Source organism: Nannospalax galili, unplaced genomic scaffold (genome assembly GCF_000622305.1).
Source record: "Nannospalax galili isolate Female #2095 unplaced genomic scaffold, S.galili_v1.0 scaffold601, whole genome shotgun sequence".
Classification (NCBI taxonomy): domain Eukaryota; kingdom Metazoa; phylum Chordata; class Mammalia; order Rodentia; family Spalacidae; genus Nannospalax; species Nannospalax galili.
In genome coordinates, this window is record NW_008345690.1 from 837,987 (window position 1) to 861,515 (window position 23,529).

Consider the following 23,529-nt stretch of genomic DNA (forward strand, 5'->3'; position numbering starts at 1 on the left):
TACTCAGAAGTACAGAAAAGAGGATAATCAAAATGTCCATGTGTGTGCCCATTAGTTAGCTCTAACAGCTGTCAACATTCTGCCATTCAGGTTTTATGATTGAAATGTGAAACTTTGAGACAGAAGACTGAAAAATCCTGAATTTTCATTCTTTTTTTTATGGGGAAAAAAAAAACAGTATTTGACTAAGCCTATTGTTTTTAAAATGTGTACTGTGGCGTATTATTGGTGACTGTATAGTATTTAATAGGGTATCTGTTGATAGCCAGGATTATTATATATTTAGTGTTTATTTCAAGCTGTATTTGGGGCTGCTCACTTGCCCATCGTAAGGACCTAGGTTCAGTTGCAAGCATGTCTGTCTCTCTCTCATGTGCAACACACACACATTCAAAAACAGAGAGAAAAAAGGCTTGATACTAGAAAATCTAAAGCAAACCCCTCCAATCTACTTTATGGTTGACTTAGTTACTAAACATTCATAATTCTGATAAATTGTAGAAGTCTATAGATCTGTGTGTAGAATGATACCACTAAAGGTTGAGATGGATAAGTTTTCTAGTTTTCTTATTTTTATTTTCCCCCCCTCGCCCCTCCTTAAAGCAACCCTGATTAATAAACAGCACTGAGAATTAGTTTTTGGTTTAATGGAAAACAGATGTTGTTTAACCACTTGGGGTTGGGATCTTTTATTATTAAGCACTAATTCCCAAATAGGCGGAGTGCTTTAGTGGGAGGTCCAGACGGACTGGCGTCAAAGGGTTTTAGCAAACTTGCTGCCTAAATTAAGACCACCACTATATACCAGAATTCTCTTTTGCAGAAAATAGTCTCTTCAACTTAAATTCCATGATTTCCAGAGATCACTGATAAGCTTGTAGTATAACATTTATTTTACATTGTTTGAAAGTGCACATACAGATTATGAATGCTCTTTTTTTTTTTTCTTTTTGGCAGAGGAGATTGAAGTGGATGTTGAAAGCACAGAGTTCTCCCATGGAGAAGTGGACAATATAAGTACCACCAGCATCAGTGACATTGATGACCACAGCAGCCTGCAGAGTATTGGGAGTGACGAGGGTTACTCCAGTGCCAGTGTCAAACTTCCTTTCACTTCCTAGACCCCAGCATGGCATACAGTGCAGGGCGGAATATTCACTGGGCCAATTCAGTACAGTCTCTTTAAATTGGGTTCATGATGCAGTCTCCTCTTTAAATAAAACTATACTTGAACAAAAGGGTCAAAAGACCTGTATTTAAGCAAATACTTAACAAAGTGGGGTAGAGCCTCCCCAGCAGAACAAATATTCATATTGGAAAAAATACAATTTCTAATGGCAGCAGAAAACTCGTGTGAAATTATCGAGTTCACTGAAAGAGGACAGTGGATGTTCTGCTCCTTTTCCAGTTTGCTCATGCTGCTTTGAGTAGACATTTAAGGGTGGGGGTATGACCCCTTCCTGGGCTTTTTGGCTCTAGAAACAAAATTAAACTTACAGTAAGGAAGAGACAAAGATAATCAGGCATTAATCTTGGATAGCTAAAGAGCTATTAAAACTAAGCCTCAAAGACAGTTTATCATGAAGCCTGTGGATGATCCAATTCTTTTAAAAAATAAAAAAGCTCATTTCATGCTCTACAAAAGGAGAGACTCCCATGAAGCCTTTTGAGAGATCATCATGCAGCTCAGCTTTCTGTTGGATTCCATGCTAAGCAAGCTAACCTTATCCTGCCTTGTTAGCACTAGGGCACCCAACTTCCAGCTCATCACTCTTAGGCAATGTAGGGGTGACCCATGCATGACAGCCTGTATCACACAAGGCCTATGAGTATGGTTTGGGGGCCAGAAGAAAAAAGCTCCACGTGCCTCTATGTCTGTGAGGATCTGAAGAGTTGGGTATACAGTTTAGCAGGCCAAGGTCTGAGCTATGGCAGCATTTTTGAGATTTTGATAACTGTTTATATGTGTTGAAAACCAAAATGACATCTTTTTAAAGCTTGTCCATAAGTAAACATAGATGTCTTTTATAGTGGAAAAAACACATGGGAAAAAAATCATCTATTTTGATGCAGCATTTGATAATGATAAAACACCTCACACCTCACTCTTTGTAGTGCACAGAATGAATGAGGTTTGGGCTGGGTAGAAAAAGGTCAATGCTGTTTTTGTTTTCCTTTAGGATCATTACTTTTACCAGCTTTTAACCATCTGATACCCATGGTAGACACACTATCATAGTTAACATAGTTAAGTTCAGCACTTGTCTCATTGTGAAGATTTGCTTCTGTTTCCCACAGGCGTTCTCCTCTCCCACAAGCCACTGTGCAGGTGCTATTGTTGCTCTGATAAATATTTTCAGAAATGTTCTTTTCTTCTAAGTGAAATTTCTCGCCTGCACTTTGATGTCATGTGTTTGTTCCCTTTGTCTTTCAAACTCTTAAGGTTTCCCTCTGGTCCTCTCCTTTACCCTGGGAAGCCTTCCTGGAGACCTACCCCCAGCTGTTTGAACTTTGTATTCTTTAAATAATTTAACTACCCTTAATTACTTAAAAAAGCTTTATGATTTTCATAACTTATTGCTGATTTTAATGGGTTGTTAATTTCAGTCCTGTAGTTTTATTTTATGTTTAGATAGGGCTGGGCAAGGAAAAAAGAGAATAAAGACAACCATATTTAGCAGTGCAGTTGTGTGTTAATGTTAGAACGATCTCTGTGAGCAGCACTTTAACAACACCATTTCCATGTATGAAATGTACTGTTCTGGTCATACATAAGGCCTCGGCTTACAAACTCACTCACTCATGTTCTTCCTGTGTGCCCCCCCCCAAGTACTTTTTCCTTGATTGTGCTGTGTATGAGGATGAGAAAATCTTTGAAATAGAAGTGTGTTGAAAAACTGCATGCTTTTAGAAACCCACTACAGAAACTTGCCACACTTCAGGTGCTGGGGGCTTGAGGAAAAAAAACAAAACAAAAAAATCAAAACATGAAGCAAGCAAATTCATTTTTGTGGTGGAGATAAACTATTTCTGATTTCACTCCTGGCCAGGTAAGATGCTGCTCTGTACATCTGCTTCCTTCACACTTGCCCAAGTGAAAAGGAGTTTTTGGCTCAGTACTGGAATTCGAAGATCATTCAGGCAAACTTTTATGTGCTGCCACTTTGCGTATATACAGGATGGTTGGAGCCTTTGTAAACTTGTACATATATCAACTGCCCCCTAAACTACTTCCTGGGCTTGTTTTTCTTTGGGATTAAGTATTAACTTTTTAAAAGATTAAATTAACTTGAAGACACAAAAGTTACAATAAATAAAAACTGAATAATGAATATGAGTTATTTTTGTAACATCCTCTCCATGAAGGCAAAATTACAAGTGTCCACACCCTTTATATGTTGCTACTAAATCAAAAGTCCAGAACTAATGACAGGATTCTTTTTTTTTTTTTTTTTTTTTTTTTTTTGAGATAGGGTCTCTATTTAGCCCCAGCTGGCCTGAAGTTCCTAAGTAGATCAGGCTGGCCTCGATCTCAGAAATCTGCCTGCCTCTGCCTCCAGAGTACTGGGATTAAAGGCATGTGCCGCCACACTTGACTCGACAGCATGAATTAACAATTCCTATTCTAAAATGTAAATGTCTACTTACTGCCTGATTGCCATATTTAATGTACTTGATAGCTGCTTTTAAGTAGGACACAAAGATCTCTGTCATTCTTACTATCTGATCTGTTAACTTTTTCAGGGAATCTCTCTGGCTACACTCATGCAAACTGTGGAAACAAGACTGCAAGTTCTCATTTAGTCTATTGACTTTATTTAGGGCACTGTTCTAATAAAAATACCTGTGGTTCTTATATGAAGAGGTAAACCCTATACTAGTTCATGTTACCAACAGATTCTGATGAAGTAATTTTCACTCAGTTCTGTTTTAGAGAGGTATGGGAACTATATGGTAACTTTTTTTTCTAACCTCCGTGATGATGCCTGCTTTTAGAACGATTTTTAAAACAGCAGCCACAATGCTTCCTGTTATAAACCTGAGGAAATGTTTTAACCTTTTAGGGTTTTTTCTTTCACTTGAAGCCACCACCTTTCTCCTTTTATCCTCCTACCTAAAAAATATTCCAAAGTCATATTCCCAGCATACCTACCAAAAGAGCCTAACATGATAAAATAAGTGCTTTACGTTTTAATCTCACCTCCAACATTTGACAGACCCTGGGCAAACTACTTAATTTCTTCATGGAGCCTGTTTCCTCCTTTATAGTTGGTACAATTTACTACCTCAGTCTTGAAATGTGAGGGTTTAAACTGACAGGTGCAAATTAGTCCCATACCCTCAGAAATTTGGGAGTATGAAGTATGCCCTAGTTTTTCACATGTGTTCATGTGTGTGCAGGTGTGCCTGCATGTGTAGGCCAGAGAACCACCTTGGGCATCATTCTTCAGGCCCCTTCCATCTTCTTCTTGAGGAAGGGGTATTGTATGAGTGTTTCGCCTGCATGTAAATGCACCTGTCCTGCAGTGCTAGAAGAGGGTGTCAAATCTGCAATTGGAATTACAAAAGGTTGTTATCCATCATGTTGGTGCTGGGAATCAAACCTGGTTCCTCTACAAGAGCAGCCAGGGCTCTTAACTACTGAGCCACCTCTCCAGCCCCTTTTATCTTTTTTGAGAATGTTTTCACTGGCCTGGGACTTACCAAGTAAGTGAGGCTAGCAGGCCGGCAAGCCTTGGGATACTCCTGTTAATCCCCAGCTCTGGAATTACAAGCACATTCCATACCTAGCTTTTGTCTCATGTAAACCAGGCTGGCCTCGAATTTGCAGAGATCTACTTGCCTCTGCCTCCTGAGTGCTGGGATTAAATAAAGGTGTGTACTTACCAGAATCCTGTATGTAGCATTGTAGGGATCAAACTTGGGTCCCCAGGCTTGCAAGGCAAGCATTTTACCAACTCAGCACATTCCCAACCCTACTCAATTTTTTTGGTATTTTGAGATGGTCTTCCTGCAACCCCAGCTGGCCTGGAACTATGTAGACCAGGCTCCTACGCAATTATATACATGTGTTTTTGTGGGTTTCATACATCTTAATCATATTTAGCCCCCCTTCCCTATTTGAACCGCCCCCCCCCATATCCTGCCCGAAGGACTTAAATTTTGTCATGTGTTAGGTAAGACCAAGTTTATGTACCCAGGTGTCCCTTGATAGTTCATCCACTGGAGCCTGTCTAGTCAGTCCTTTATAGATCAATGCTCCCTCACTCAGCAGTGATCAGCTGCCAGCAGTTCCTCCACAAAGTTGTAGCCTCCAGCCCATTTTCCCATTTCCATGCTGATTTTTGTCTGAGTTCGCATGGGTCTCATGCATACTGTCACCGTTGCTTTAAGTTCATATGAGCAAGGTCCCAGGAGCCTGTAAAACTATTCCCTTATGATTATGCATCTGGCTCTTAAAATCTTTCAACCCTCTCTTCCACAATGGTCCCTGAACCCTGGGTGGATGAAATTCAGTATAGGAGTTGTGTCCAAGGACCCACCTCTGCAGTCTTTTTCTCTATACTTTAGGCTACGTGTGGCCTTTTTGTGTTCATCACCCTCTGTTGCATGAGGAATCTTCACTGATGAGAGCTGAGTTTGATGAATGCAACCTAATTTTTTCCCCATTCCTAACCTTGAATTTTAGTCACTTTGTTAGAAAAGGCCCAATTTCTTTTCTGTCTTTTTTGAAACATCTCCCTGCACCCCAGCTAGCCTGGATCTCAGAGCTCTGCCTGCCTCTGCCTCCCAAATGCCGGGATCAAAGGCGTGTGCCACCATGCCCAGAGAAAAGGCCCATTTCTTAAATACTGGTTCATATAAACACAACTCCATAGCAGGTCACTTTTTCTTACAATTAACTTACATGATGCTCCCACCTCAACCTCCCAAGTAGATGGGATTATAGACTGCACTCACCTGCCTTGAGTTTTTATATCCTATAGACTAAATGGGGGGGGAGGTGCCTGCATTACAATAAGTGCACCTGTGCATGCAATGCCTGCGGAGGTCAGAAGAGGGCATCAAATCCCCAGGAACTGGAGTTACCAACAGTTGTGAGCCACCATGGGAGTGCTGGGAACTGAACCCAGGTCCTGTGTTAGAGCAGCCAGTGCTCTTGACCACTGATCCATCTCTCCAGCCCAGCTTTAATGATTATCTGGTTTTTTAAAAGCCCAACCTGAGGCTGATCATATTACACACTGATAACCACCACTGCATAACTGAATACCCTAGTTTAATGCTAACCTCAGCAAGAAAAGAAAAATCTTCTTGGCCCATGTACCAGATTGAACAATAGGCTTTTTTTTTTTTTTTCTTCCCCCAAAAATCTTTTATGATACTAGGGGCTGAGCCTTTGAAACTGCATGTGCCAGGTAAATGCTCTACTACTAAACTGTATCATAAGCTCTGCTCATTCTTTTAAACTGGCTAATGGTTTACAGCTCAAAAGATAGATACTTCCAGACAATTTTACTTCTTGATTGTCTTATCCATTTTTGGTCATAAATGACCAATGGCTCAAATGATACTTGAAACACTGCCAATTGGACTGGGGATGTAGCTTAGTAAAATGGCTTACCTAGCATGTACAAAGTCCTTGGCTTGATCCCCAGCATCCCATAAAGTGGTACTGATGCTGTATGCCTGTAAATCCCAGCACTGGAGGGGTGGAGGCAGGAAGATCAGAAGTATAAGGTCATCTTTTGCTACATAGTGAGTTTAGACCAATTGGGGCTACATGATACACTGGTCTGAACAGTGGAACCTGCCAACTGACAACTTGGACTATCTTCTGTTCCTTCTATGAAGAGGTAACTCTTCACCATCAAGAATGCTTATAAAGTCTCTACTCCTAAGGAAATAAATGAGTTACTTCAGATGTTCACTCCAGGACACAAAACAAAAGTCATAAAAGTATTTCTGATATATATATTAAAAGATGGTAAATGTGAAAGACCAGTTGTATCTTAAAAGAGCAGCTTCATCATACTTGGAAAGTTATGTTAAATAAACCTAATGGTGTTTTTGGAGGAACAAAGTCCAGGCAAAAGTACCAAAGGAATACTTACTCCTCCTTCCTGCTACTTCTGAGCCATGAAAATGGACAGTTACCATCTACTAAAGACTAGCCTTGCTCCAGATCTTGGGCTTCAATTCTAGAGTCCCCAGAATATGGAGTCCAAAGTGTTTCCTCCAAGCCTGAATTGTTTTTCTGAGGTCACTAATTAACTGCATCTTGCTAAAGTAAACACAGGCCTTGAAAGAGGGGGGGGGGGAGACAAGCACAAATCAGTTTCACCAAGAATGGGAAATCAAGCCAGCAAAATAATAGCCATGATTCTGGGCCCCAAGTTGAGAAATTAAGCTGTTTTTTAAAAAAAAGGCCAACCTGGCTTCCTGAGTTTAGCTACAGATCTTTAAGTCTTAACTGGAGAAACAAAAATTAAATATTCTAATGACTTATACTTACAGAGTTCATAAAATAAACTGGTAAGATGCACAATAGCAAGCTACCAGTGTTTATTGCTTTGGAACTAAAAAGAGTTAAGTATCCAAAATCTGTTTTTAAGGTGCCAACCACTACAGACCCACTGTTAATTCTCAGACCTGCACTCACAGCCACAAAAGAACCACCTTTATAAATACTTTAAACTGAAAAGGCAACTGAAAAACCTCATGGAGATGAAAACTTTGTTTCTTTTGGCTAGACCAAACATTCTTAGCACATCTCATCAATACCAGTTTCAGAACCACTTAACACATCTACACACACAAATATATATGCTTCTTTAAAAAAAAGAGTAAAGGGGTTTGATTACTTTGGCTTTTTGTTTGTTTATAGAATTACCTGGTACTCTACCTGCTATGCTCTTCCTCTCCACTGCAGTAAAAATTCAGTTTAACTTGCAACTCAAAAATCCTAGATATAGTTGGGCATGGTGGTACACGCCTTTAATCCCAGCGCTCAGGAGGCAGAGGCAAGCAGATCTCTGTGAATTCAAGGGACAGCTGGGGCTACAGGGAGACTCTGTATCAAAAAGATGCCCCCCAAAAGAAAAACAAATCCTAGATACAATGTTTACATTTACTGTTGAATTTATAAATTACTACTTATGCTGACTGCTTCATAGTTATTAATACAAATAAATTCTGCAGAAACTTGTTCAACTTCTGTAAGTATTTTAAGCAAATATAAAAACTTTGTTGGTTTGAACAGATTTTTCAACCTTCTTTAATTTCAATTAATATCCAAGCTAGGCAAAAAGCCAAATCAATCTTTGAATAAATTCTTGGCCAAATTTATATAATGTATTCTTCACCTCTAAAAGGTCTAATTGTAAATTATAAACTCCTAACCTACTGACACCTCTCTCTCACACTCACCCCCCCCCAAAAAAAAACCCCGCCTGTCCTTTGTTACCTGATTGACAGCCCTTGTTTTTCAAGGGAAACGCTCAACATTAAAACCACAGCATACTGGAACACACCCTTACTAAGACAAAAACAAGCATTTAGGGTAATTTGATGTATTTTAATTTTGAGGCCTAGTTTTCATAATTAGACTAATAAAGCTATCACTAAAGGTAATTTTTCTTCATTTCAGAAATCAAAGTTTCATACATTAACCTACAGTATGGTTCTCAGCTAAGAACACACACCAGAATCAGCTATGGCATTTATAGCAGACTTACATTGACCTGGGAAGTCTAGGATAGGACCCAGACCCAGGAGTTCTTTAATTTTAAACAGCATTAAGCTTTTTATTATAACTTTTACTCCCTTTCCCATTAAGAACTATAATCTGGCTGAGTGTGGTGATGCACACCTTTAATACCAGCACTCAGGAGGCAAAGGCTGATGGATCTCTGTGAGCTCTAGGCCAGCCTGGCCTACACAGGGAGTTCCAGGCCAGCTGATGCTACAGGGTGACCCTGTCTCAAAACAAAGAACTATATTCTTAATGTGAAATTAAGAACCTTTACAAGGATTTACTTGATGCCATTTCAATGGCAGTTTTAACTGGGTGCTTCAAATCATAAGCTGTGGGTATTATATATAAAGTGAACAGCAATTCTTTAAAGGAAATCAACTACAGTCAACACTGCCATTCCACAGTCAATGGTGGACAGTTCTATAGTGCTCACCATATTTGGACAGCCAGGTAGGTAAGACAGTCCCTCTTTATTTTTTATTTTTGGTCTTTTGAGACAGGGTCTCCCTGTAGCCCAACGTGGCCTGGATTCACTGTGTAGACCAGGCTGGCCCAAAACTCAGAGACTCCACTTGCCTCTGCGATTAAAGGCATGCACCACCACACCTGGCGACAGTCCCTCTTTATACCTAATAATTCTAAAACCCTAAAGAAACAATTATTTCCACTCTAGAGCTGAGAAAAATGAGAAATTACACATACTGGCTAACAAGTGGTAAGCCAGGATTCAAACAGCAATCTAGTTCTAGAGTCTTGGCTTTTGTAATATGCTCTATAAGCCTCTACATCTACATGTTCATTAGGACAGCATCTACTGATTTCTGTTAATATTTTTGGTTACTAATTATTGGGCTACTAGTCAACTTCAAAAGTAAAATCAAGCTTTGAGAAGGTATGTGCAAACATTCCTACTTAAAAAGTAGTGTTTTATTTCCCTTTGTCACCATTTCAACTTCAAGTCTTTTTGACATAGGGAAACTACATTAAATTTTGTATCCAAACATTTTAAGGCCAGGGCTCCTATTTGATTTTCAAATACTGTATTTCAAATATTGTAAAATACTTACGGTTATTTCATTTCAACTTTAGCATTAAACTGATAGGTACTCATCTTCCCCAGAGCGTTAACCTTCAGTTCAGTCCAAAGATACCAACATCATCAACACTAAGATATTCCAAAAGCCACATCTTGATCTCAAGAGCTACTGATCTCATACTACATGCCTATTTTCAGAACAAATTTTATAAGATCACTGCTATTCATTTTCTAAGACAAAATCCTCATGGAAAATACACAGAGGAAGGCCCACTGTTTAAGAATGGTCTCAGTTACAACAAAACTGCCTATACAAGCACCAAGGCAGTATCAAACTATTTTCTGGGATCACCCAATTACACCAAGTGTCTTGCTACTTGCTAGTTACTGTGTTTTCACTCAAAGGACTTCTTTGTAACTCTTAGTATATTCTTGTTATAACAATACTACGATGAATTTTTACTTTAAAATTTTATTGAGTTTTCAGGCTTTAATACCTCCCAGCCCTCATATTAGGACTCTACCACTGAGCTCCATCCTGAGTCTAAACCTTTATCTATCAATCTCTGCCTTTCTTTTTGTCCTACATGAAAAACAACAACAAAAACTTCCTGTGCTGGGAAAAGAAAGAATTCCAACTCTCATCACTGACAAAGTTTCAGTTTAACAAAACGTGTGGAATAATTTAATTTACAAACAATCCCATACACAACCATTGGTCCTTCAGGATTCAATTCCTTCCATCTAATGAATACTGAAGGATTTATGGAAACCTTTATTACAGATTCAACATCTCCTCCATGGTAGTCACGTGTGCAAGTTTGTAGCTTACTACACCAAGGCAGCAGCTACAGACCTCACCCCTCTGTTAAAACACCCTCAAGATTTTAAAAACACTTTATTTTAATAAAAGTTAAACATACAAAACCAAAATTAACACATATCCTAAAAACTGTCTTCTTCCAGTAACAGAAGGCCCTTTTCTATGCATGTATTTGGCTTAAACTCACTTGGGATAACTGTGATGCTCACACCAACTAAAGTTGGCAACTTGATCTAGTTAACAGAAATTACAAACTCAGCTACATGAACATAATATACAGGGAAATTATGGTCAGATTAATGCACAAGAAATACAAGAAAATTTTAATCATTAAACATTCAGTACTCTTGTTCATTAATTTAGCCTTTTTGTTTTTTTACAAAAATAGTATCTACACTGTATACAGGGCTATACATCAGCTTTTGTTTTCCCATATAAACATTACACATCCAAAAAAATGGTATCACTGCCATTTGAAAAACCAACAAAGGAAAAAACAATACAAGAGGAAACACCAAACAATGAACACCTTAGAAGGGGCTCAGCCAAACACGGTTTTTACATCAAATTAAAACTCAATGACAAAAAAAAAAAGTGGATCAACAGAAGAGATGGCCTAGTAGGCCGGGGAAACAGTTATTCAAGGAAAAATAAACTTTGCCATTTATAAATGAACCATGGGCTTGTCTGGACAACGGCTAGTTTTTAAAATCAGAGAAAACAACAACAAAAGATCTCCTTATCAGGTTGGTGTTTTGCCTTGATGTTCCAATGAACTGTTAGAATGAGTCAAGTACAAAGCATCTGAAAATTCCAAGTTATGACTTAAAAATGTCTTTATATATTATCAGTTAAGTGGGGGCCTGAAGATCAACAAGTCATCTAAGTGCTGATTTGTGCAGCATTTACCCAGAAAACCTGCCTTGTTCAACAAATTCTGAGGGAACTGTTTAAGTAGTAATGAAAAGTTGAATGAATTGCAGTTATCAAACGTAATTTCTTCAAGTTTCATTCTGCTGCAGTCAAACAATGACAATAATGTATTTTCCTTACTCATCTAACAAATAATTTACCTTTAGAAAAATATAAGGATAAAAAGGTAAATGTAAAGCCCTGCAGAGATGAAATTCAACAGTTTTTTTGATTACTGAGGCATCAAATGCCTGACATTGTATTTAGATGTATCTTGATACTGTGTCATAGGCTTGTCCGCAATTCCACAAGTTCCTACTCCAACTTTGCCAGTTACACTTTCAGGTGAAGCAAAAATACTCCTCTTCACCTAGGGGAAACAAAATTGAAAGCATCTGAGATATTAACGTTTACTATTAAAATATATTCAAGTTCCAATATTTATAGAAAGTACATTGCAATTTAAAGTAGCTAGTAAGGTGGTCTCATGCTGGAAAACTTTTAACTTGTGTGCTGCAGAAAATACCATCCCATCGGGTGTGGTGGTCTTTAATCCCAGCACTTGTGAGGCAGAGGCAGGCGGATCTCTCTGAATTCAAGGCCAGCCTGGTCTACATAGTGAGTTCCATAGCAGCTGGGGCAACAACAACAAAAAAAAGAGAATACCATCCCATACTGCTAATACTCATAAAGCTTGTCTTGGGATTGTCTCAAAATTTAAGGTTTTCATTCACATTTCTTTCACATTCCTATTTAAGGTATGAGCTATCTATTTTGGTATAAACAGACCTTAAATAGTGCTGGCTGTACTGAATTTTATAGTGAGACCTGCTGTGATGTCTCAAAGTCCCTTGCCCTTTGTAAATCATAAAGCAGACATCTCTATGAAAAGGAAGCATCACTTTCTAGAAGCGATGTCCACCAGTGTAGATGGTGGATACCTTGATAGCAATGAAAATCCAAGTTATGGGTGAAATATTATCCTTATTCTAAAACAGCAATGAGTTCCAGTTACTTTCTACCTAACACACTTAGAAAGGAAAGCACACCAAGAGAACCTGGAGGCTTTTAAAAATGGATGCCCAGCATAAAAACATGTTAACAAAGCAGACAGTTCAGTGTATTAGCTAGAAGTTTGAAGGCACCAAAAGCTTCTACAAATTTTTGTAATTCCTGGTACAAAGTCATAATGTTTTTATTACAAACAGTAGCTAATAAGTACTGACAAGGATTCTGAATCAAGAACTAGTTAAATCCTATCATCTGGAAAAACCCATAGATCTTTTTGTATTTTAAAGTTATCTTAATGATAGTTGAATATTCAAACTTACAAAGTGTGATGAAAGAGTACCAACCTGGCCTTTTTTGTTTTTAGAATAAGCTCTGTTGTTGAATTGCTGCCATTTCACTTTTTGATCCTCTCTTTCCTGCTCAAGTTCTTTTATTCTCTGTGCTTTTTTCAATGCTTTCTTCTTTTTATATTCACGCTGCTGGGCAATCATTTCTTTTCTGTGTAGAAAACCCAGAGTTAAATGTCAACTCTTAAAATTTAAAAGGTTACTTCCTTGTAACAGTGCAAAAACAAAACACCAAAAAACAAAAACCCTCACATACTAGTTTATTAATGATACGACTTTCACTTTAAAAAAAAAAAAATCAATACCCCAAACCAGATGTCACGGTGTCGCATGCCTGTAATCCTAGGTAAAGACAGGAGAATCAGAAGTTCAAGGTCATTTTTGGCTACATAGCAAGTTGAAGGCCAGTCTAGGATACATGAGACCCTGTATCAAAAAAAGAAGAAAAGAGAGGAAAAACAGGACGGACAAGATGGCTCCTCGGGTAAAGGTGCTTCTGCCAAGCCTAACAATCTGAGTTTGATCCCCAGGATCCATATGGTAGAGAGAAACAACTTCAGCAAGTTGTCCTTTGACCTCCAGACTTCATTGTGGTACATGCACACTCAAACTTGAACACACACACACACACACACACACACACACACTAAACAAAAGCAAAATAATGACAATCACTGAGTACTCAGAAACATTCTTTTAAAAAAGAGGGGATGCAGTTCTGTGGTGAAACACTAGTTTAGCACTCCAAGACCATGGATTCCATGCCCAGCAGTGAATGACAACAAGAACTTGTGTGTATACAGCATTCTATCACACACGCAAATCAAATATTTCAACTGTGACTTTTATTTGACCTTTATATACATTTTTCAAGTTATGCTTTAGGAAATTAATAGCAACATACTTAATAGTACATGCCTATAATCCTAGCACCTGGCAGATAGGCAGGAAGATCAGGAATTTAAGGTGAGCCTCTGCTACATACTGAGTTCAATCAAGGTCAGCCTGAGCTACATGAGACCAGGTCTCAAAAAAAAAGACAACAAAAAAAAGAGATGCCTCAGCAGTTAAGAACACTGACTGCTCCTGCGAAAGACCTGGGTTTGAATCCCAGCACCCACATGGCAGCTAACAACTGTCTGTAACTCCAGTTCCAGGGGATCCACAGCCTCTTCTGTCCTCCGCGGGCATTGCACGACACGGGTGCACTTACCTATATGCAGGCAATACATGCATGCACATAAAGTAAAAATAAAATAAAAACCAAAACAATCCAAACACAATACTCTCCCACACACAAAAAAATCATCAAATTTATAAATTTCTAAAAATACAGATAATACATACAACATTTGGAAAATGTATATGAAGGGGAGATTTAATGCAGACAAAGTATCTAACCAAGATTGGAAGACTGCCACAACAAAGGAAACTTGAAAAAGTCTTAGTAACAACTTTAGTAACAACAAGCAGCAAAACACCCAGGATTCCTGAAACAGGACCAAAGTCTAAAACTGCCAGAAATCTCTGCTTATTAACCCCAAGAGAAAAGATGAGACACAGCAAAAATCTAGATTCTGCTGTACCAGGTAATTTTTATGAAACTAAGTACAGCTTTGAACACGGAAGAGTAAAACTAGAGATTAAACAGTTTTACACTCTTATTTTCTTATTCCGGATATTTAAATGTTACTTCAAAAATGATATAAATTTTCTAAATTCAAGCACTTAGATAGCATCTTAAAATTTTGAAAATTCTTTAAAAAAATCAATCGTAAACACAGAAAGTGGTGGCAAATATGAAGTTAACCAAAACATTATTAATCCTGCCTCATAAATAAGTATCTTTGAAAATGCACTCTCTATGCCACTGCTATTCTCTGGGTTTAAGTCACCGTATCATAGCTTATGCCTAGATCATAGCATATAGTCTTCTCTCTCCTAAGGGCTCATTCTTAACTCCAATCTCAGCATTATCACAACCTATCTATTTACAATGTGATCAGCGGCTAACAGGTGCTAACCTCTTCTTCTGTTGAACTATCTACCTTCCGGGCCCAAGCTTTTAAGTATAAGAATTTGTTACCTCTACTTCTCTACACCTTTTTTTAAATAAACATGTACCAAGCTATGACTACATGTTAAGAACGGTTACACACTTTATTCCAAGTATTTTATAGATGAGGCAGTTGTTAGTTTGCTCAATGCCATAGTCAGGGGCAAATATGTACATAACCAGTAGGTCACAGTGCTTTCATTTTTTACTTTGCTAACTCTCGTTTCAAGTATCAGATGTCATTTTCTCAAGGACTATGGTACCTCTTCTTTGTTCACTTAGAATTATCGTTAATGTCCTTTCACAACTTCCACTTGATTATTTAAGCTCTTCCCTCCCACCCCCTTTGCGGTACTGGGAATACACACCTGGCTAGGCAAGCTCTCTACTACTAAGCTACATCTGGAGCTCAAGAACACTCCCTTGATTGTTCTTATCTGGATACATATTCAGCAGGAACAAGGCCCAAGATGACCTCCACAGTGGCTAAGCCTCAGGACCTAGCTTACAAAATATAGTAAGATGCACTTAGTACACAGCATCCTCTACACTTCCTGAATGCCTACGTACACATTGAAATGTCTCCACTTTACCTAAATCTAGACATATACATACAATACTGATCCTATGCTAAACAACAGCAAATAATATTACAACCCTGGGCCAATGTAGCCTACACAGATTACCTTTGCAGACTACCTCCAGCACCCAAATGGGGAAAACTGAATGTGTTAAAGTCAGTTACACCTGAGCACTCAGAAGGCTGAGACAAGAGAACTGAGGACTGCGAGCCATGCTGTGCTACACAGTGAGAAACTGTCTTAGGGGAAGAGAGAGCCACTTACTTTGACATGGGTTTGTTGCCACTGTCCTCCTTGGCCTTCCTTCCTTCTTCTACAGGCTTGAGATTCAACAACGGAGTCACTTCTGCATTGCCATAACCAGCAAAGGTGATTGCAGCGGTGCCATTTTCTTCATCTATCTCCTCAATCTCCGCTTCATAACACCTGTAAAGATATCATGGCTGTAAGCAGGTGAGTAAAGATTTAGTACTCAGCCTACAAGACTTATACTGCAGTGATTCAATTATCACATGTCTCTAAAATAAACTGCTGCAATTAAATGGGCCCCTTTGGCAAAAATACAAAACTGGTTTGGAGTTAGGCACCTGCTATCAAAGGTCTTAATTAAAATATTGCCAGGAAAATCTCTTACATATATCTACTCAATGTACTTAATCTCTTTGTGAAAAACTATTAAATAATTAATTTCAGTGTATGCACTCGGAGAAATGAGATTTATGAAGTATTCACTTTTCAATTTGAGGAGAAAACAATTTAGACTGTTTTAGAAACAGCCATTCAATTTTTTTTTTCCTCTAGGATCCAAACCATTCTTCCCCAAAACTTAATCTAAAATTAAGCTGTATTAATGGCAAATACTCAAGAATTAAACTAGTTCTACAAATCACATTGCCCATAAAGATTAAAACAGGGTAGTTCAAGCTGAATAAAAACATCTTACCATTGTATTTTATTAATTCATGTTATAGTTAAGAGGGTTTTTCTACACTTACTGTCCATCTTCACTCCAGATTGCCATGCATTTGTCCCCTACTTTCCATGAGTGAGTAGGCTGAGGAGAAGCAAAACTGTCTGAACTTGCAAGAGTTTCTGAAGGTTGAGTTGACAGAAGGTCTTTGGTTAATTCTATAACTTCCTAAAACAGAAAACAAAATGCTATTGTAATTTTTGTAATTCACTATTATCAACTACTTTCTTTGGCTTTTCAATAGCAGTTCTCACACCACAGAGCAGTTACGTATAGTACCAGTGTAATTCATAATGCTAGTAAGAATACTGCTATCATCCCCATGTGCAGACTGAGGAACAGCCTTTTATACTGCTACATAGTGGAGCTATGATTTAAGTCTAAATAAGCACCTCCAACTTAAATACAGGTAGACGAGCTTCAACCATGTATTACCCTTAAATGACTATTCTGACTGAACAGATCATCTCTACAATGAGAAACAGAGACTGAAACTGATTCAAGACCAGTTTTTACAACTGCCAGGTGTATTTCATGCAATTATAGTTGTATAGGGCACTGCTTGGCAGGCATAGCAACTGTCTAGCCAAGATACCTCCTCCCCAAAGACTCCAGAACACTGGACGTAGTCTTGTTATCACACAAAATGTTCCTACTTGTATGTACTTCTTCTACTAAAATACTACAGGCATATGTGTAAGAAACCAGTTATTTTTCTTGTTATTTTAAATCTTACCCCAAATAAGCCAAATCAAGTTAGATTTAAAATAGTCTATACCTCTTTATCAAGCACAGTAGCACAGCTTCGTTTAAAAAGAAAAAAATAAAAGTAACTCACACAGGCAGGCAATGCTTCTCTGTGTAGCAAACAGTTTTTCTAATTCAGGCTTACATTTATTAGACTGAGTCAAAGGTGTGTCAGGGATGGCTAAAAACCTGGCAGATGCACAGGTTACCTGTCTGCTTCAGTCTTCCTCTAATGAAGATCTGGATGTGTCACCCCGTCTGATTTTCTAGGAACCTGCATATGTGTTTCCCACGCTTGCATAAAGCATCATACTGTATGTGTGCGGATAAGTGTTAGCAAAATAAGAGTAGTTTCTTCTGGCACCCACTGGGGTTTCATAATAGCTGTTCTGGTTCCGTAGCCAGCAAAGTTAATAGTACCACTTTCCTAAAGATTCTAAATCTTTCTGGCTACTTCTGAAAAACTATTTAGGCCTTACAAAAATTAAGCACTTGGAGAAAAGTCAGTTTGTGAATTTAAAAAACTAAGAGATTATTACTTGATAATTCAAAAATATCTCTAAATTTTGCCAAATAGACATCTTTCTTGTGTTTTTTTGCTTCTGGAAAGTCAATGGTGATGAAGTATGACTTTGTATTAATTAACTGTGCAATACTGGAGACTGAACCTAGGGCCTGTGCTTACCAGGCAAGTGCCCTACCACGGTTACACCTATAACCCTCAAATACTTTCTAATTACACAGTTCTATGCAAATCATTCAGGAGAGCCTCAAATAATAAGAGTACATAAAAAGGAGAGGAAACTATCCATTCAAGAGACCACAAAATCCTTATCATTAATTACTTGTACATTCTTCTAGGGGTCATTTAATTATTAAAGCACCAACATGAATTCTACATCTACAGGTCTCAGATTTAGAACTCTTTCCTTTATGACAGAACATTTTCCCACCATATTCATAAGGACATACACTTCCATCAAAGAAAAGAGTCCTGAAAAGCTGTGCATGTTATTGATTTTCAGAGTCCTGAAATGGCTGGAATGGCCCTTTTCATAAACAACCAGAGTATTTATAATGTCCTGTAACTTTGCCATGATTTTGCATGTCCCTCCCAATAAATTATGAAGAACCTTCTAAATTTCTTTCTTCACATGTGCATATGGACCAAAATATTAGAAAAACTATGGATGAGGGGGTTCTTGAAGGTACATACCATTAATTACTTTTCCTCCCCCAAGTCTGAGTTCTGAAACTGCTCCTTCATTGACAGATGGGCAGCAGTTACAGTAATCGGCAATTCCAGGAAGCATCAGGTGTTGTGATCTATATATCAGCAGGTCAAAGGGGGTGCACTCAAGCACTCTGCTTACTGAAGGAAGGCGTTTCGGGGATGTAGAGAGCCACTGTAATATATGAGACAAGTGACTTGACCCCTGCCTCCTTTAGAACCAGTTTATTCAGCAATACAGCCTAATAAATAAACTATTTTTGTGATTACTATAGACTGCCTGGGGAGCTAATGAGTTAGCTAGCCTGGATTTTAATATACCTACTTTTTCTTCCAAGTAAAAAAGGCAGTTAGGACTTCAGTAATTAATTTGTTGCCTGCTAAGGAATATTATTCTATATGAAAGACAACACATAAATGAAGAGAAACGTGGAAACCTTACTGGAAAAAATGAACACAAGGAATTAGAAGTCATTATGATGACCCAAAAAAAGAAAATGCAGAAGTCACAAGCTTAATAATAATTTAAGCAGACTTTTTATCAAATATGAGAAGTAGGCTTTAAAAACTAATGGTACAAGATATATATGTCCCCCAAAGCAGAAAAGTAGGTGGAGGGGAGATCCAGACCAACAGAAGCTATACCCTAGTCTCAGTGCAAACAATTACTACACGGAAGCATATATTCAAGTACTTTTTGTAATTTTTGAAGAGACAATTTCCTCCGGGCATGGTGGTGCACACCTTTGATCCCAGCACTTGAGAGGCAGAAGCAGGCAGATCTCTGTGAGTTCAAGTTCAGCCAGGTCTACAGAGTGAGTTCCAGGCTGGCTGGGGCTACAGGGAGACACTGTCTCAAAAAGACAAAAAACAAAACAAAACAAAACAAAACAAACAAAAAAAAACCAATGTCCATCTTAGAATTGTTTTCAGTTCAAACTGTATCTACTAACCAAAATCAGACTTCTTCCCATAATGGAGTAAGAGAAGAAACTGATTACTTTAGTCAAATAACATATTCTGTATTGTCTCTTTTTAAGGTATTAGCATTTAAGCTTGTAAATCTCCATCATCCAATATGTAGTCACTTGTGGATATTTAAGTAAAATTTAAAAGTCAGCTCCTCAGTTACCATAGCTATATTTCAAATATTCAATAGCTTTATGTGGCTATGGCATTCAACAGCAGATACAAAACATGTTCACCATCACACAACAAAATTTCTACTGGGCAGTGCTGTTCTAAACAGCTACAGAAAAGAGCCTGCTTTATATATAAATGACTGCAAGGTCATTATTGCTTTGCTGATGGTGGTTTTTTTTCCAGTGCTGGGGATTGAACCTAGGGCTTCATGTGTGCTAAGCAAGCACTGTACTACTGAACTATTTCCCCAGTCTCCAGGTCATTACTAACTGAAACCTTGGTAAGCCTTTGTCTACCACAAAGGTTTCTCCCTGAAGTACTTTCCATTATAGAGCAGGTCATATTAAGACAGCGGAGCCCATACCCTAAAAATAATGTATTCTAGAAACATTAAAAAGACTGATAATAATGCTCTAACTTCACTTCCAAGTCCCCCTCTACCAGTTCCACATATACCTCTCTTTCCACTGTCCAGGAAGCAATTCGAAATATAAAACATAGGTGCACAATGTTTTTTCTTCAAAGAAAAGGACTGCTTTTAAGTCAGATGGGTCATCTTGCCGCAAGAAGAAAGCAGGTGCCCTACAATAAGCACTCAGGTCTGTTTGGTTTTGTCACTTCATTTGTAACTTTGAGAAAATCAAATGAGCAGGCAGGGACCAACCATTGGATCACAAGGACTTAGGAGAAACTGTTTCCCAAACAAGTCTTTCCTTACTGACTGGCATCATGCAACCAACCTGTCTTCTATACATTGAAGGAGGAACTTGTTCAAAGTAAAATTAGCCCACATATTTTCTATGTTTTAAAAAACATACTACTGGGCTTTATTGTTAACCTAGAATATGAATTTGAAAATGTCGAACTCATTTTAATTACACCCAAATAAGTTCCAGAATACTAAATCTAGAACTCCTTTCAAATAAATTTTGTTTCAAATTGTAAAATCCCTAAAACTTAAGTTTTCTTTTTAAAGCTCATTGGCACCATCTGTGTGCATCATGTTATGTGTTGTGGAGTTGGTTCCCCCTTCCAACTTCTAGGAAGGTTCTGGGATTAAACTCAGGTCACCAGGCCTGTGCAGTATGCACCTTTACTTGATGAACTGCTTTGGCCTGCCAACAATTTAATGGCTGGTTTTTCATTTGGGCTTTTTTTCTTTTCTTTTTTTGAGACAGGGTCTCACTCTATAGGTCTGGCTGGCCTGGAACTCAATATGTAGACCATGCTGGCTGCAAACTCATAGTGACCCACTGCCCTTTGTCTCCCAAGTGCTGGAATTAAAGGTATGTGCCACCACAACTGGCAAAACTTAATAGTTTTAATTTAAGGGCTATCAAGAAGACAGAGGACTGCTTAGATGAGACAAAGACTCATCCAACCAAAACACCCTGGAAACTTTTTAAAGGTCGGGTTCACAATTTTAAGGAAGTTCTTAAGATCAAAATTCACATATACAGTATTTACAAATTTTATTTTTCTTAACCGAGTGTCCTGAGAAGCATCAGAGATTTACTATCATAAGATGGTTTGTCTTGAAACCCCAATATAAGTTATTAGAAGTTCCATACTTCCTAAACTCTCCCATGACAAATTAAGATCTCCTTTTCACAGCAATTCAGCTTCAACGGGGGTCAATAACTAGAAAGCTTAGCCTTAAGCTCAAACACCTTTTATCATTTAGACAGCATGAATCTCTTCAGATATTTACATGTTTTTAATAAAATGTATAAACCCTAATAGCTTTGAAAAACAAAAAAGCCAGACTTCATCTTCAAATAATCTTGCATCACTAAAAAGAATCTTAATCAGGTTTATTTTTCTCCCTTAATAGTGTTACCTTTTGAACTGTTTCCTTTAAAAATATATGCATATTCCATTGCAAAGTTTCTTTTCATGATAAAGTATGACTTTCAAGTCAATTTGTAATTTAAAATCCTATGAGTACACACAAGATTTACAAAACTGTGATTGCTTTATTCACTTTGATGTACACAAATTGAGGAAGCAACTTTATTTAGAAGCCTCAGTGCCTGTACATATGCACATGTACATATATATACAGATAGGGGGTACCCTCTTCCAAGGGTGCTTCTAAACAACAAAATCATTTGAACAATGCAAATACTCTTCTCAAACAACATTAGCTCTAACATCCACCTGCACTTACTTGTAAATCCTTCTTCAGTTTCAGCAGATCTTCATTGTCTCCATTTCCTGACAGAGCAGCTTCCACTTGCTGTAGCTGAGCTTTGTAGCTCGCCAACTGCTTTGCTAGATCCTCTGACATCTAGGGAAACGAAAAAGGTGAGAATCAAATATCAAACTACAAAAATATTTCCCTAAATGAGCCCACCTGACTTAACCACTTTTGTTCAGAACGTCTTATCATCAACATGAACGTTTTATTCATCACCATTACTTTTACTTACTTTAGACTTCAGTCCAAAAAACTTCAAAGCAACATTCTTAAGATTACAAACATGCCAAATTCTACAGAAAAGACCGTAAATCATAATATAAGAAAAGGGGGAAGTTTATGATTTTCTTTTAACCCCTATTATAGAAGGCAGTCTGCGGCTCAATAATAAACGGTGCTGTGAACCTAAAAATAATTTTTAAAAAGCACTAGCGTGCTGGAAAACTCAAAACCGGTGAGGGGGGGAGATGAGCACGAACTTCTAAAGCTAAATTTAAAAAATGTTTTTAGCACAAATTATCTCTGAAGAACAATTCAACTGAAAGCGACTGTTCTGAACAGAAATTGTTCACTCTGTCACTTAAACAGGCAATTGTGATGCATTTTAATTGAGATACTCTCCTTATGTAGGTATACTAAGAAATGGGCTATTGCCAAATCCCGCACAATTTCGTGAAAATGCGATACAGATAAACCCTCAACGTGCAACCAAACTCACGGGTCCCCTTAAGCACTTCCCTCCAGTCCACAGGAAGCCTCTGAAAAAGGCTCAGACAAGCCAGGTGGCTCCCCTCCCCGTCACCCAGCAAGCCCAAGCCCGCTCTAATTCTGTAGACCTTTTCAGACCAGGAAACTGAAAACATCAGCTTCCAGGGAATCCGCGGCCCGGAGCGGCCGTCTCCACCCGCCCCGACGGGCTCCCGGGATGCCACGCAGGCCGCCGCGGCGCCAGACCTTTTCAGTCCAGGAAACTGAAAACATCAGCTTCCAGGGAATCCGCGGGCCCGGAGCGGCCGTCTCCACCCGCCCCGACGGGCTCCCGGGATGCCACGCAGGCCGCCGCGGCGCCGAAGCCCCCACAGGCCAGGGCCGTAAAGCTGGGCGGGGAGGAGTCCGGCCTCCGACGCCGCAGCCCGCGCCGGGACCGCCCTGCGAGGCTGGCTACTTGGCCTCAGGCCTCCGTTTCAACTCGAGGCCAAGGCCTCGGGGGCTCGTTACCTTGAGTAGGGGTGGGGATGGGACGGCGGGAAGGGGTCGGGACAAAAGCGACAGCAGGAGCAGCTTCAGGAGGGAAAATCCCCGCGACCACAAGGCGACTCGGTAGGAAAAGGAAAAACTCCGTCCACGGCGAGGGGGAGGGGAGAAAAGCCGGACACCGGGAAAAGGAAGACAAGGCAAGTGAGGTCTCGCGAGATATAACAACTCTCGCGTTGTGTCGCTCGAGTCACGTGGCTCCTGGCGCCCTCTAAGCAGTCCTGGTTCTCCGCGGCTGCGCGACGGAGTGGGCGTGGCCTGATAGGCAGGAAATGGCGTCACTGGGATGCGCCAGGCACAGAGGAGACGTTCATTTACGTCAGTTCCGCTTGGGGCTTGGCGCAACGGTTAATTCTCTTCGTGTGGGTGTTGTAGGACCGCCCCTGAAGTTCCCAGGAGTGTAAATGCGCGTGCCTTTTCTGAAAAGAAGTGATGGAGTGTGGCTCAATACATAGTTTGT

At 39.0% G+C, this 23,529-nt stretch overlaps 2 protein-coding genes across 5 annotated transcripts in view; one reads left to right on the plus strand and one right to left on the minus strand.

Annotated features, from left to right (window-relative positions):
- The window catches only part of Mxi1 (MAX interactor 1, dimerization protein), an 80,741-nt gene extending 77,723 nt beyond the window's left edge, over nucleotides 1-3,018 (plus strand). For all 3 annotated transcript variants that reach the window (XM_029567654.1, XM_029567655.1, XM_008841764.2), the window contains one exon: nucleotides 958-3,018. In XM_029567654.1, the coding sequence (XP_029423514.1) occupies nucleotides 958-1,121 (164 nt within the window). In that variant the 3' untranslated portion in view covers nucleotides 1,122-3,018. The remainder of the gene's footprint in view (nucleotides 1-957) is intronic.
- A 7,655-nt stretch (nucleotides 3,019-10,673) lies between these two features.
- Smndc1 (survival motor neuron domain containing 1) lies at nucleotides 10,674-23,230 on the minus strand. Of its 2 annotated transcripts, none has more exons than XM_008841765.3 (6): nucleotides 23,034-23,230; nucleotides 21,786-21,905; nucleotides 16,520-16,662; nucleotides 15,789-15,950; nucleotides 12,885-13,038; nucleotides 10,674-11,899 (listed from the first exon to the last, which is right to left on the minus strand). In XM_008841765.3, exons 2-6 carry the CDS (start codon nucleotides 21,903-21,905, stop codon nucleotides 11,762-11,764), a joined length of 717 nt encoding a protein of 238 aa, XP_008839987.1. In that variant the 5' UTR covers nucleotides 23,034-23,230; the 3' UTR covers nucleotides 10,674-11,761. The 2 variants fall into 2 exon arrangements, with proteins under 2 accessions (XP_008839987.1, XP_017655763.1); XM_017800274.2 differs by lacking the exon at nucleotides 23,034-23,230 and adding an exon at nucleotides 22,652-22,759.
- Nucleotides 23,231-23,529: the final 299 nt, after the last annotated feature.